Source organism: Galeopterus variegatus, unplaced genomic scaffold (genome assembly GCF_000696425.1).
Source record: "Galeopterus variegatus unplaced genomic scaffold, G_variegatus-3.0.2 Scaffold7211, whole genome shotgun sequence".
In the NCBI taxonomy this organism is placed as follows: Eukaryota; Metazoa; Chordata; class Mammalia; order Dermoptera; family Cynocephalidae; genus Galeopterus; species Galeopterus variegatus.
In genome coordinates this window covers 48,994-63,894 of record NW_007733322.1, presented here as the reverse complement: position 1 = coordinate 63,894, position 14,901 = coordinate 48,994, and the positions used below count along the sequence as shown (strand labels likewise).

At 36.0% G+C, this 14,901-nt stretch overlaps 1 protein-coding gene across 1 annotated transcript in view; it reads left to right on the top strand.

Annotated features, from left to right (window-relative positions):
- Nucleotides 1–14,901, top strand: part of LOC103607174 (serine/threonine-protein kinase WNK3-like) — a gene marked incomplete at its 5' end in the record, with an annotated part of 100,561 nt that overhangs the window by 46,584 nt on the left and 39,076 nt on the right. The window contains 7 exon segments of the mRNA XM_008591710.1: nucleotides 3,014–3,078; nucleotides 5,463–5,610; nucleotides 6,986–7,102; nucleotides 8,195–8,350; nucleotides 8,431–8,482; nucleotides 9,857–9,994; nucleotides 10,341–11,272. Of these exon segments, the coding sequence (XP_008589932.1) occupies nucleotides 3,014–3,078; nucleotides 5,463–5,610; nucleotides 6,986–7,102; nucleotides 8,195–8,350; nucleotides 8,431–8,482; nucleotides 9,857–9,994; nucleotides 10,341–11,272 (1,608 nt within the window).

Below are 14,901 nucleotides of genomic sequence, written 5' to 3'. Positions count from 1 at the left end.
TTATAACATTTGTTATGATATTCTAGACTTTTGTCATATGCATAAATGGTAGTTTTGCTTTCTGCTTTTTTCATTTATTTAAAGTATTTTTCCCTGCCTTTACTTGGCCTTCACGATTTCAGTTTTTAATGGCCCCATGATAGTACAGTAAGTATGCACATTTACCTAACTCTTCCCCTATTTCTGGATAACTAATTTGCTGCCAGTTTTTTTACATCTAATAGTACAATAGAAACACAGAGATGGGGGCTGGCCGGTTAGCTCAGTTGGTTACAGCTCAGCCTTATAACCCCAAGGTCAGGGGTTTGGATCCCTGTACTGGCCAGCCACCACAACAAACAAAAAAAAGGGTTAAAAAAAAACAAAAACACAGAGATAGCTACCATTTATTGAACACTTACTATGAAACAGTATTTATAAATGTGCTTTTTCCTTCCTTTTTATTATTTTCTTAGGATTGATGTCCAGGATTGGTAATAACAGATCATGAGCATTTTTATGGCACGGACTTTCTTCCTATGTCACCTTTTCCTTTCTTATTTCTCTCTACCTTCAAATATTTATTGGAAGCCTAATATGTGCCGGCATTGTGCTAAGAGGTACTGAGAATATAAAATGAATTAGATGGAGTCATTGGAGTCAGACATTAAACATATATGATAAAGAGGGATATGATAAAAGGCATTACTGGATGATGGGTCTATCTGTATGTCTGTCTGTCATCTGTCCATCCATCCATTTATCCATTCAGCCACCCATCCATCCACACATGATTTCCCCCTGAAGCATGGGAAAGCTAGTTGCAGACATGATGCCCTCTTACCCTTAAAAATTTCAGTATATCAAGGACATTTTCTTAAATAACCACAGTACAGTGACCAAATCCAGAGAATTTAACATGGATATAATACTATTATCTAATCTGTTGTCCACATTAAAATGTCACCATTTATTTAAATAATATCCTTTATGGCAATTCCTCCCACCCCTCTTGATCCAAAATCTAACTGAAGAGCATACATTGCCTTTAGTCGTCTTGTCTCTTTTGTTTCCTTTGATATGGAACAGCTCCTCAGCCTTTCTTTGTCTCTCATAACATTGATATTTTTTAAGAAAAAAGGCTAGTTATTTTGTAGAATGTCTCTCAATTTGAGTCTGACATTTCCTCTTTAGATTCAGGTTCTACATTTTTGTCAGGAATACCATGTGAGCGATGTTGTGTTTTTCTTTGAGCATCCATTAGGAGGCATGTGATGTTGGTTTGGCCCAGTATTGGGGAGGTTAAATTTAGCTATTTGGTTAAGGTGGGGCCTGCCAAGTTCTTCCATTGTAAAGTTACCTTTGTAATTAATAAGTAATCTTTAGGGAGATACTTTGAAATGATGTAAATATCCTGTTCCTCATCCAGCTTTTACCTACTAGTTTTTAGCATCCATTGATTTTCTAACTCCATCTTTCTTTCTTATATTTATTAGTTGGCTTTCTACTATAAGAGCTTTCCCTTACCTATTTGTTTGTTTGTATCTGTATGAATTCATGGATTCTTATTTTATTGAGTGGGTTGTATTCTTTTACTATCATTATTTATTTTGATGCCTAAACTGTCCCAGATTTGGGCAGTGGGAGCCCCTTCAAGCTGGCTCCTGTGTGCTTTTGATATACCCCCATCATTCTTTCAGCAGTTCTGTATTTTTTGGCATAACAAGATGATCCAGACTCATCTTTTACTTTCCTTGTCCCAGTGCCAGAATCAGCCATTTCTCCAAGGAACATGAACTAAGGTATATGGTTTTTTTTGTTTTTTGTTTTTTTTTGTCTTTTTTCGTGTCCGGCAACAGATTGCAACCCTCAGTGTCACGCCCGTACCGGACCGGGACCGGCAACGGGATCGCAACCCTCCGTGTCACACCTGCACCTCGCTCAGCCAGTGAGCGGGAACCGGTCTGTATGTGGGATCCGAACCCTCGGCGGGAGCGCCACCGCGCTCCCAAGCGGCGCACTGTAGCAGTGCGCCACCGGGCCGGCCCCAAAGGTATATGTTTTTTAAAGAGTCTCCAAGGCAATTTGGCTGGTCTGTTTCTGGAACCACTGTAAAAGAGGCGTCTTGTATATAGGAGTTCTGTCCAGATATTTGCCAAGTAAACAGGACTGAAAAGGGGTTGAAATAATCCAGAGAGGTGGAGGAGCATAAGTCACGGTATATGGAAGAGCCCAACTCATACAGAGGAGCTACAGTTTAGTGTGGCTTCAAGCAGAGAGATGAGGCTAGAGAATTAGGCAGGGACCAGTTTGTTGAGGATTTTATTTGCCATCTGAAGGAAATTAACCTTGTAGAAGATGAGGAGCCATCATAGAGGGCTCAGACTGAGTAGAGAAATGATTCGTTTTGTTAGATTTGCATTGTGAGATCATTCTGTGCTATCACCAGTGGCAGTGCATAGAGGATGGATTAAGTTAATGTAAAATTATTTTCCAACAGGTTTGGTATTTGCCATCTTAAGGGCTTAAATTTTTTTTCCTAGAAGCCAGTGTTAAGCTGTGGATACTAACGCCTCAAAGGGATAGTTGGCAGTAGTCTAGTGAAAGAGACGAGAGACAGACAGACACACCACACAGTATGTTAAAGTTTGAGTCATTGATTTATCTTCTTGTGGAATGGCAGTAACTCTTCTTTTAAGTGGTACTCTTACAACCAGGACTGGAACTCAATAGTAGTGTACTCTGTTGAAAAATAACACAAATGAAAGTGTATAAAACAGTGTCAACTTTTTTTAATGAAAAGTCTTGATGAATAATATGTACTTGATGTACTGCTACATTTTATTTTTCTATATCTTTGGTAATAATGTCAATAATAGGGTTGATATAAATTATTCAATAATATAGACATTCTACCTGGTTGGCAAGGTAACCAGAATATGAAATATAACAATCATCTTTTCTGAAATAACAGCAAATTGCATCTTTAGCTTGAATTTTGCTATCATAAGTTTTATTTCTGTTCTATTTACAGCCTGTATCTCAACCAATTGGAGTTGAACAACAAGCAGCTCTTCTAAAACCAGATTTAGTTCGAGGGTAAGTATTTTCTAATTAATACCATGAAAACAATGAAGATATGCTGAAGTATGTGTATTCCTTAGGTGCTTAGTATATCTTGACTAGTGAAGCTTCTGTGTTCTTGTATTTGTATTTGTGTTTAATAAAAATGGTAGGTATTATTTTTACTTTTATGTCAATAGGGATCATACAGATTGTAAGATCATTGACCATTTTCTTGTTCTTTTTATTTATAGTATTCTGTTCTTAAAAAGCTTATAAGGGCTAAAAAAGGGAGTAAATAATGTAATTTAGAGTAAAATTTCAGCTAATAAGAAATAAATTACAACTAGATGTATAATTATATTATTATTTGGTAGTTGTAAACTAGTATTTTTCTGTACATTATTCAGATTGAGTAACTTCAATTATATCTTCAAGTTCACTGATTCTTTCCTTTGTTCTACTCATTCCACTATGGTGCCCATTCAGTGAGTTTTTTATTTCTGTGATTGTATGTTTAGTTCTATAATTTCCATTTGGTTCTTTTTAAATATCTTCTATTTATTTGATGAGATTTTATTTTTTCATTTGCTCCAAGAGTATTTGTAGCATTTTGTAGTGTTTGTAGTCACTGAAGCATTTTGATGATGGCTGCTTTAACATCCATATCAGATAATCCCAATATCTGATTCATCTTGGTGTTGGCATCTGTTGATTGCCTTTTCCCATTCAAATTGTGATTTTTCTGATTTTTTGGTATGACAAGGAATTTTATTTTCATTTATCTCCTGGACATTTTGGATATTATGTTAGGATTCTCTGGATTCTATTTAAATCTTCTACTTTAGCAGGCAGCCACCCTGTTTAGGTACAGAGATCCTGGCCTACTTTTGTAGGCCGTGGTTTGAATAACAATTTAGTTTTCAGCATCCTTGTAGTGCTGTTCTGGTCTGCTTGGTTCACCTGGAACCACTGACTTCTACCACAGGGCCAAGGGGTGGAGGATCCTTCCCTAGACCCACAGTTCCAGGCCTGCTCTTCAGGCCACACTCTATTGGTAGGGCTCCTGCCAGTGCCACTGGGAAAGGATAGGGTCTACTTAAGTCATTTTCTGCTGCTGGGTTGGGAGTCAGGAGATATTGGGCTTGGGTTACCTTTGTCTCTGGACTGGGAGTGTGGAGACATGGAGCCTGGACTGCCTTCTGTGACTGGGTGGGTAATCAAGAGATGCCAAGCTGTTGTGTTTTTCCTCAAGTCCTGGGGGTCCCTAGGCAGTCTACTTTCTTCTTTTTACTTCAGTGCCCTCCCGTGATTGTCTACTTTATTATTTCCAGATTTTTTAGCTGTACTTAGGAGGGAGAAGCAGGGAGGGTAGAGTTTCTGCCATCTTGTCCCAAACCCTAAACTAGTGTTTTAAGGTAGGTTTGGAATGAGAGTGATATAGCCCCATTGGCTAAAATTATGTCTCTTTTATCCTCCGAAGGTGTTATAAGTTACTGCCATTTCTCTGCATTTTTAAAAACTCTAAGAGCAGTATTCTTTTTTGTGTGGACATAGAAAAAATTTAGGAGTTATTTTTATCTCTTCTTGTACATCTCTATACAGATGCTTCATGAGTAGTTTTTAGGGGAAATAACTTACCTAAAAAGTAATTTAAAAGGTATCTGTTTGAAAGAAAACCAAAAAGCAGTCTGGTGCTTACCAGTCTTGCTGTTTACATTTCAATGGTATCTATATTTATCGAAATATCTTCAGGTTTATTAAAGAAAAAGCTGAAAAATGTCTTTGACACAGATAAACTAAAAGTTAGCCTGCCCTTTCATAATCATATCAATTTCAACTTGCAAAATATAACTAATTGGAATTAATCCTGTTCAACCATTTTTACAACATTCATTTTTATTTCCTGTTCTGCCTCCTGCCCTATTCCTATCTCACACACCTGGTCTCTCTATTCCCTATTGAGTTGATTACACAAACAGGTATATTTTGAGTGAGAATTTGTTTTGGTTTTAGAAGTTTTATTTGAACATATTAATGAAGTAACCCCAAAACAAACAAGTTAAAATTGATTGAGTGCATCCCCTAATAAAAGGCTCCACAAAGGTCTGTCACTGCAATGTTTTTCTTTCATTCCAATCACTGTGAGATGTTTGATCTCAGTTTTTTATAACTTTTAAAAACAGCTTTATTGAAATATAATTCATGTACTGTACAATTCACCCATCTAAAGTATAATTCAATGACTTTTAGTATATTTATAGGGTTGTGTCATTGTAACTTTTTAAAAGACATTATAGTATTTTTTATTTTCCTTGAACTCATTTATAATTTTAATAATTGGGAGTTTTTCTTAGAATTTTACCATAAGGATTGGAATGGGTTACTTTTATTATTATTGTTATTATTACTACTACTAGATTGAATCAAGATGTGGCAGCTATGAAGGAAAATACCAATAGCCCTGATAACCCAAGTGGAAATGGCAAACAGGATCGGATCAAGCAGAGAAGAGCTTCCTGTCCCCGACCAGAAAAGGGAACTAAATTTCAGCTTACTGTCCTTCAGGTCAGTATGTAAATATGGTTTGGTTAAGAGTTGTGTGTAGAGTTCTGGAGTATCAGGAGATACAATGCTGTGGAAGTGATTGTAGAATATTGTGAAACCCTCTATAAACAAACTTCCCCTCCATTAAAAATTTTCTGATAAGAGCAATACATATTAATTGTTAAACTTGGGAAAAATAGGGGAAATATAAGGAAGAAAATAAAAATCACTTGTAACCACTACTCAGAGATAGTTCCTGTTAATGTTTTAGTTTGTTTTCATCTTTTTTTCTGTATGTATGTGTAGCATTTTACATTATTAAGATTGTGATAATACTCGTAATAGTATCGAAAGTCTATTGGGTAGGCCCCCCAAATGTTGTTATACATTCATTTTATCATTTAATCCTTCAATAACCCTATATGGTAGATGGTAGTATACTCATTTTTATAACTGAGGATACTGAAGATCAGACAAGTAGTTTGCCTAATGTCACTCAACTAGCAAATGATAGAGTCAGATCTGAATCCAGATCATACTTTAAAGCCCATATCTCTAACCATTATGATGTATGTTTCAGATGGATGCTTAAACCTATATACAATTTTATATCCTGCCCTTTAAAAAAATTAATATATCATGTATATTTTCCTGTATCATTAAGTAGTTTTTCAATAACATGCTATTTTAAATGGCTGCATTAGATAGTCCTTTATACAGAGATATAATTTAATACTTCCCTCTGTTGTTCTTCATTTAGGTTCTTTCTTTCTTTCTTTCTGCTAGTCTGTCTTTTTTTCTAACTTTCTGTCTTCCTCTCTCTTTTTGTCTCTGTCTGTCTGTCTGTGTCTCTTTCTCTCTCTGCAGTAAACATCCTTGAACATAAATCTTTGTATCTGTCCCTGATTATTTCCTTATGATAGATCCTTAGAAGTAGTGGATCGAAGTGTATGATGATGTTTAAAGTTTCTAAATACATGTTGCTATATTGCTGTTCAGAAAGGTTGGACCAGTTTACATTTCCATTAGCAGTGCCTCTTCTTTTGCTTAGTGTCAATTTGTAGGATTAAGAGAATTTGGAAATGAATGACTGAATTTAAATCTTTGCATTGCAGGTAGCTATAATGACTACTGTTACTTTTTTTGCTATTTTATAAAAGTTGTGTTCTGTTTTCTTTCCCACAGGGTCACATTTCTAACTTACTTTTTACTGAATAATTTGAGCCTGTTAGATTTTTCATAGAATGGCTTGTTTAGGTGGTATTTCACTAAGGGAAAACAGAATCTTTTTAGATTCTGAACTGTTTAAACTATTGTCCACATATATTGTATGTGTCCTGCACAATTTGCAAAGAGGAGACAGTGATTGACAAACTGGTGAAATGCTTGTACTCAGGTGTCAACCTCTGGAGACAACATGGTAGAGTGTCAGCTGGAGACACACAACAACAAGATGGTCACCTTCAAGTTTGATGTTGATGGTGATGCACCAGAAGATATTGCAGACTATATGGTAAGTATGGTAAAAGCAAATTATTTTCCTTTCAGCATTCTCTTTCTTCCCTCTAACTCTCCATCCATTTATTTCGAGCCATCTTTTTTAAAAGGATGTAGTTATTTTTTAGAATTTGTACAGAGCTGAATTAGTTATGATCAGGGGTAAGTCACTGCATCTCCTCTGGTTTCAGTATATTTTTGGAGAAAATATGAGGGGGTTTCATTAAGAGATTATCTAGATCAGTGGTTCTTATCTCTGTCTATATGTTAAAATCACCTGACAAGCTTTTCAAAACGATTCTGTTGCCTGGGTCCCTGATTAAATCAGAGTCTTTGGAAGTAAGGCCTAAGCATGTATAGTTAGTAAAGATCCTAAGGTAATTCTAATCTAACTGATCTAACATCTTGCATGTAGGTATTCAAGTTATGTTCATTATTTTATTTAGTTTTTTATATTTTCTTTGAATCATTAAGGTTAGGTTAGTATTTTTTTCCTTTTTTTTTTGTTTTTTTTGTTTTTGGTGGCGATTGACCTAGGGTGTCAGAAAGAGTGCATAATGCTTTTGTTTCTGCCAACTTTCTTTGAATATGAATTCCTAGCGAAGCAGAATTAAGCATTTTAAAGCTAATCATTTTATCAGTTTAACATAGTATTTTCTGAACTGTCTCTTCTTTCATGTTTCTCATGAATGTTTAGCCTAATTAAAGGTCTTCCAGGCCATTCTTCATCATCTTTGATCTTTGGAGATGTTTCATTTGGTGATTTAAAAGGGTTTTGGTTTGGGCATCCTAATTTTAAAGATTAACTCAGTTATATTCTTCAGTTAACAACCAATTTATAGAATGCCAGACATTTTTTAAAATGCTGGCTTCTTCTGTGGTAGGTAGTGCCAATCTGACAAATGTCAGTGGTTTCAAAATAGAATAATTTAATATATTATGTGGCATTTTATCATTGGTCTTTGTTAATTCTGTTGTGGCCCTTGGATTTAGATACTCAGTTTTAATTCTTTTCTTTATGGTAGTCACCATTGATACAATATTATAGTTTTAAAGAAACTATACTAAATTTATCCTCACGAATAGACTTAACTTTTGCTTTGGGCAGGTCGAAGATGACTTTGTGTTGGAAATTGAAAAAGAAAAATTTGTAGAAGAATTGAGGATTATCGTAGGTCAAGCCCAGGAGACCCTTCATGTCCATTCTGCTGCAGAAAGAGCCATTGGAATTGACTCTGTTACCATGGAATCCAACAGCAGCCTAGTAAGAGCAATTATTTAGCAAATAGGTCTCGTCAGATTTGTATCAGGAACTTCTTATTTATCTTTTCATTTTTAATTCAGACAGGATCATCTGAACAAGTACAGATAAATTCTGCATCCACTCAAACCAGCAGTAAGTATATTTAATAAAATTTACCATTTGGTTTTTGAAGCAAGACATTTGGAAACTTTAATTTACACATCTTAACTGGGAAAGATGTTAACTAATAAAGTAATTTGGTAAGTTGTGGGGTTTTTTTGTTTGTTTTGTTTTTGGTGGCTGCCCAGTTCTGGGATCCGAACCTGTGACCTTAGTGTTGTAAGGCTATGCTTTAACCAACTGAGCTAACTAGTCAGCCCCTGATAAGTTGTTAATGTAGGTTTTCTCACACTTTGAGAGGACCTTATAGCCTTTCTCCAAATTTCCTCCAAGTGTTGGTTCTTTATCTGATAAATTTATTTCTGAGTTGTTGCATGGTATGTTAACAGAAAAGCAGTCACAGTACTGATGAACTTTAACAGCATAACTGTTTGAAACTTAACTGGTAATTTTTTTTTCCTGTTATGAAATGGACAGAAACTTTCTTAACTAAAACCATTATGCTCTAAGTTTGCCTCATGTTTTAGTAGTCGTTCATATCTTTATTTCATTCCACCAGTGATATGCTTCTATCTGCTCTGATTACTCATAACTTTTTATAAATCAGATAAACTTCCATAGACTAAAATCAGGGTCTTCTGTCTTCTTATGAATTTATCTCTCCATTCTTCTCAGCTCTGGTCATGGGTATACTAAGAGTGTCTGGGAGTGGGAGAAGAGCCATAGACAAATGAGGACCTCTGAAGGAATTATAGCAACATGAAGAAGCAAAAGGTGGTGTGGGGAGTAATGGAACCATTATCTTGAAATTTCGTTTGACTGTGTTAGGATGCCAGAGTCCTCCTGTATCTTATTTTTCTGGTTAGCAGAGATCCGAGCAGCTTTCTGACTGACAAAGTAGCATAAAGTTTAGAAGAAAATTACTTATTTGAGTAAGTTTACAAAGTAGGAGTTAAGATGTAGGGGTTTATTTTACTTTACTTTTAAAATTGTCAGATAGAAAAGTTAACTTTTTTTCTTTTGGTGAACAGTTCTGTAAATTTTAATACCTATATAGATTTATGTAAGCACAACCCTAATCAGGATACAGAACAGGAGATATAGGTTTTAACGGAAAAATTGCTTTCCATTTTTTTAAAAAAAGAGTACCTTGCTTCTAATTGCTATTGATACAATATTTGTTCCAGTATAATCGAAAGCCCTTCTCTAAAGATATCATTCATGTGCTTTAGTTCTTTAAACTATTTGTCAGGGTTGAGCAGTCTGGTCTTATGTTACACATATTCTAGTACTTTTGGAAATGGAGATACAAGACAAATTGGTTTTTTAACCTGGTTTCCCTAGTCAATAAGATAAACAAATTGACAATTGCTTAGCATATTAATTTTTTCCTAATTCTTTCTACAGATGAATCTGCTCCTCAGTCATCCCCAGTTGGTCGATGGCGATTCTGTATCAATAAAACAATAAGAAACCGTGAGGCCCAGTCTCCTCTTTCTCTTCAGCTTTCCATGTCTGCAGTTCCTGGGCTACATCTATTTCCTAGTAAGCTTTCATTCTCTGTCAGCTTTGTCCAGATTTGGAGGCTAGGGATGCAAAATATATACCATCTCTTTAACTTGTTTTCATGGTATTTTATGCTTATGAGAATTTTCAAAAGTGTTTTTTAAGACATTAGGGTATAAGTTAAGGCATTTTTACTTAATATTTATTTTAAAAGATTTTTTTTCCTTGAAGGGTTAAATTCTGTGTGTTTTGAGTCTTATTACAAGAGTACTTTCACACGGGTTCTCATTTGCCCCTTGCTCCTCCCGACCCTTTTGAGTTTGGGTACTAGTCTATGCTTTGTACTCATCAGTACATGCTTAGCCATCCTCTGTTATTGTTCCAGGTCCAAGAAACACAAGTAATAAGGAAATATTACAGGACACACTGCTTGCTATAGAAAATAATTCATACCATCGTGCACTTTTTGCCTCCAATTCAGAACACAAGGATGTAGTTGATGGTAAGATTTCTGAATGTGCTAGTGTAGAAACTGAGCAGCCAGCTATACTTTGTCAAGTGGAAGATAAGAGGCAGGTAATGGCACCAGTTACTAGTAGTTGTAATTATTCTGCTACTTCAGTTCGTGCAGTTCCCGTTGAATGCGAGGGACTCACCAACCAAGCAGGCGTATTCATACCTGTGTATCCATCTCACCAAGCTGCCAGTCAGGCTGATGTACTTACGGCCCATCCTGGCAAATCAACTCAGATTGCTGGTAACTCTCTTATGACTCTGGCATTTGTGTCTGATCAAAAGCCTCAATCCTTATCAGTACTGCAGCCAACTATCAATGCAGAGTTTATTTCCCAAGAAGGAGGAACCACAGTGAACACTGAAGCAAGTTCTCCTAAGACAGTCATTCCCACTAAAACCCCTGGCCTGGATCCGACTACCCTTCTACCCACTACTGTTCTGGAATCAGATGGGGAAAGACCTCCAAAAATGGAGTTTGTAGACAACCGAATTAAAACTCTGGATGAAAAATTAAGAAACTTGCTCTATCAGGAGCATAACATCTCTAGCATCTATCCTGAGAGTCAGAAGGATACCCAAAGTATAGACTCTCCATTTTCTTCCTCTGCTGAAGATACACTCTCCTGTCCAGTGCCAGAAGTCATTGCCATCAGTCACTATGGAATTCAAGATAGCCCTGCACAATCCCCTAATTTCCAACAGACAGGCTCTAATGTGGCTGCAAGTCAGCCTGCTAATGTATCAGTGTTCAAAAGGGACCTGAATGTGATAACTTCTGTACCCAGCGAATTACGTTTACATGTAAGTAGTATCATTCTTTCTAACTAATTCCCTATTCCTTGCTTATGATTTTAAAGAAATGCCTTCTCTTCTAAAATTCTGTCCTTTGAAGTGAAATTATCTATGTGACAATATTCTGAGTTCACAGGTATTTAAGAAGCCATGAGTTAGGCTTCAGGTGCCCAGAACTTATCAGTAGAGATGGCAGAACTATCTTTGGTAAGAGAGCCCTCTGGTGAATTAGCTAGGAACTTGTGAGCAGTGTTTATATTTGTATTAATGACCGAATAGAAACTGATTCACAGATTATTTTACTGGGTAGGAAGAACTTTTTTAAACAATTGCATAATATTACACGAATAGATATAATTTAAATTTTTTTTTGGTAAACCACTAATTTTAAATTATGGAATTAATGTATAGACATGAAAGCAATTTAGAACAATAGAAAATTAAAAGTAACTGTTATGTTAACACCCTCTCACACCCCATCCCACTTCCTAAACACTGTTAAGTTCCTGGTTCTCATTCTTGTGGTTATTGCCATTAATAACTTGTAAATAATATATATATTCATCTATTTCTTGATTTAGTAATTTTAGGTAATACCTACTGACTCACTTATAAAGGGTGAGGAAATTATTGTATTTTTCCTTCCTTACACTTTCCTACCCCATATAGCTCCTTTTTTTTTGTGGCAGCTGGCCAGTATGGGGATCTGAACCCTTGATTCTGGTGTTATAACACCACACTCTAACCAACTGAGCTAACTGGCCAGCCCCACCTCCCAGTTTTTTTTACTTATATTTGTTAATACTGGCAAAGTTTATAACATTTACATTCCATTCTTGAACAATTGGTTGTCTGTGCTTTGTCTGTAGGTTGATTCTTAGAATTGAAAATAAGCAGCATTTGTATTATGATTATGTGTGTTATCTGATGATCACATAATATGATTAAAACCATAATAAATGAACTGTTATTCTCTTTCATTTAAACTTTGTTGCTCAAAGGAGACTCTCCCAAGTGTCACAGTCAAGTGGATTCTTTTATTTGTTTCAAGTGTTGATTGCAACATCTAAATCATACTTAGCTACCACTGTTTTGGGGTGACTAATTTGGTGATATTTTTACATGTCCAAAAATGTCTTTATTTTGCTTCACACTTGATTGACTAAGTATGGGTAGGATCAAAATTTTTTCCTCCCAGAATTTAAAAGACATTGTTTCACTGTCTTTTAGCCTCCAGTGTTGCTGGTAAGAGTGATGTCAGTTTGATTATCATTTGTTTGTAGGTAACCCATTTTTACTCTAGTCTACTTCTGTCCAATAGAAGTTTTTACAATGTGGAAGTGTTCTATATCTGCACTGTCCAATATGGTAACCACTAGCCACATGTGATTATTGAGCACCTGAAATATGGCTAGTGAAACTGAGGGCTTGAATTTTTTTATTTAATTTTATTTTAATTAATTTAAATTTAGACAGCCACATATGGTTAGTGGCTACTGTATTGTATAGCACAGGTCTAAAGGCTTTTAGGGAACTCTTTATCTTGGAGTTTTGATTATCAGAATGTGTCAAGATATGTCATTTTTTCATGCATCCTGTACATCACTATTGTGGGCCTTCTGAGTTTGAAGATTTGTGTCTTTTTTCAGCTCTAATTAATTTTATTTTTATTTCTTTGTTTTCCCCACCCATTGTCTTTCTTCATTCCATTTAGAAATGGTAGGAGATATATGGCCTTTTGGATGTATTCTCAATATTTCTTAACAGTTTGCTCTCATTTTAAATTTTGTTTCCGTTTTACCTTGTGTTCTTAGATATGTCTTCAATTTTTAAAAAAATTTCAGATCATTGTCTTGGTCTTCAGCCATATCCACTTAATTTTTCATTTGGCAATCATGAATTCGATTTTTAAAATCTTATTCTTAGTTCCTTTTTCATAGCAGCCTATTTTTGCATATATTTTTTCCCAAGTTTTTTTCCTCAGAAAACTGACAAAACGTTAATTCTAAAATATATAAAGGGCCGGCCCGGTGGCGCACTGGATAGTGCGCCGCTTGGGAAGCACGGCGGCGCTCCCGTCCGAGGGTTCGGATCCCACGTACAGACCGGCTCCCGCTCACTGGCTGAGCGAGGCGCAGGAGCAACGCCGAGGCTTGCGATCCCGTCGCCGGTCCCCGGTCCGGTACAGGGGCAACACTGAGGGTTGCGATCCGTTGCCGGACACGGAAAAAAGACAAAAGACAAAAAATAAATAAATAAATAAAATATATAAAGAGTGCTTACGGGCTGGCCCAGTGGCGCACTCGGTAGAGTGCAGCACTTGGGAGCGCGGTGGTGCTCCCGCCGAGGGTTCGGATCCCATGTAGAGACCGGTCCGCTCACTGGTTGAGCGCTGTGGGGGCGTGACACCGAGGATTGCGATCCCGTTGCCAGTCGCGGTACAGGCGCAACACCGTACGGGCGCAACACCGAGGGTTGTGATCCCGTTACCGGTCACGAAAAAAGACAAAAAGAAAAAAAAAAAAAAAAAGAGTGCTTACAAATCAGTAAAAAAGATCAGACAACTCAACAGAATAGCCAAAGCATTTGGACATATATTTCACAGAAGTAGAAACACAAATGCCTGATAAACGTGAAAAGTTTTTAAACTTTTTTAGTAATGAGAAAAATGCAAAACTTTAAACAATGAAGAATGATTTTTTAGGGCTGGCTGGTTAGCTCACTTGAGAGAGCATGGTGCTGGGTAACACCAAGGTCATGGATTCAGATCCCTTTACTGACCAGCCACCTAAAAAAAGAAAAAAGAAAACCCAATGATTTTTGGCTCATCAGACTTGCAAATATTAAAGAAATTGACAGTATTCATTGTTGAAGAAATGGTAATTCTCATTTTGTGTTGGTAGGAATAAAATCAGTACAAACTACTTGGAGGGCAATATAGCACTATGAAAATTTTCAGTGTGTACATTCTTATAACGTAGAGATCTCATCTTCAAATTTTACCTAAGAGAAACATTTGCACATGTGCACAAAGAGGCATGTATATAAAAGAATGTTCACTGTAACATTGTTTGATTATTTGTAACAAGAAAAGAATATTTTGAATATTTAAACTTTAAATATTCATACACAGAAATGGTTATATAAACTGAGGGACATTGATATTATGAAGCATGAAATAGACCTATAAATATATTTTAGATATTATCATCTTTATGCTAACATGGATGTATCTCCAAGAAAACTCAGGAAAAGTATAGAAAGAATATTTTATACAGTATGGGGCTATTTATATACTTTAAAAGGAAACACAAATGTATATATGCATATGCATATATATGTACATAAATGTACACAGAAGATCTGAAAAGATGAACTGATATAAGTGGATATCTTCCATAGGGGACTGAGAAGGCAGATTGTTAGGGAGAGTTTTGCTTTATCTAATGGTTTAGATCTTTTACAGAAAAAAGTTATTCATTTATTACTTGTCATATTTTTTAAATGAAAAAGTTCTCATTGAAATAGTATGTTAGAAAGAAAACAACTTTTGAACCTGACAGACCAGTTTCAAAATCTTGCTTTGTGTTGGGATCCCCTTAGCAACCAGCCACCGCCTCCCCCTCCCCCCTTCTTCC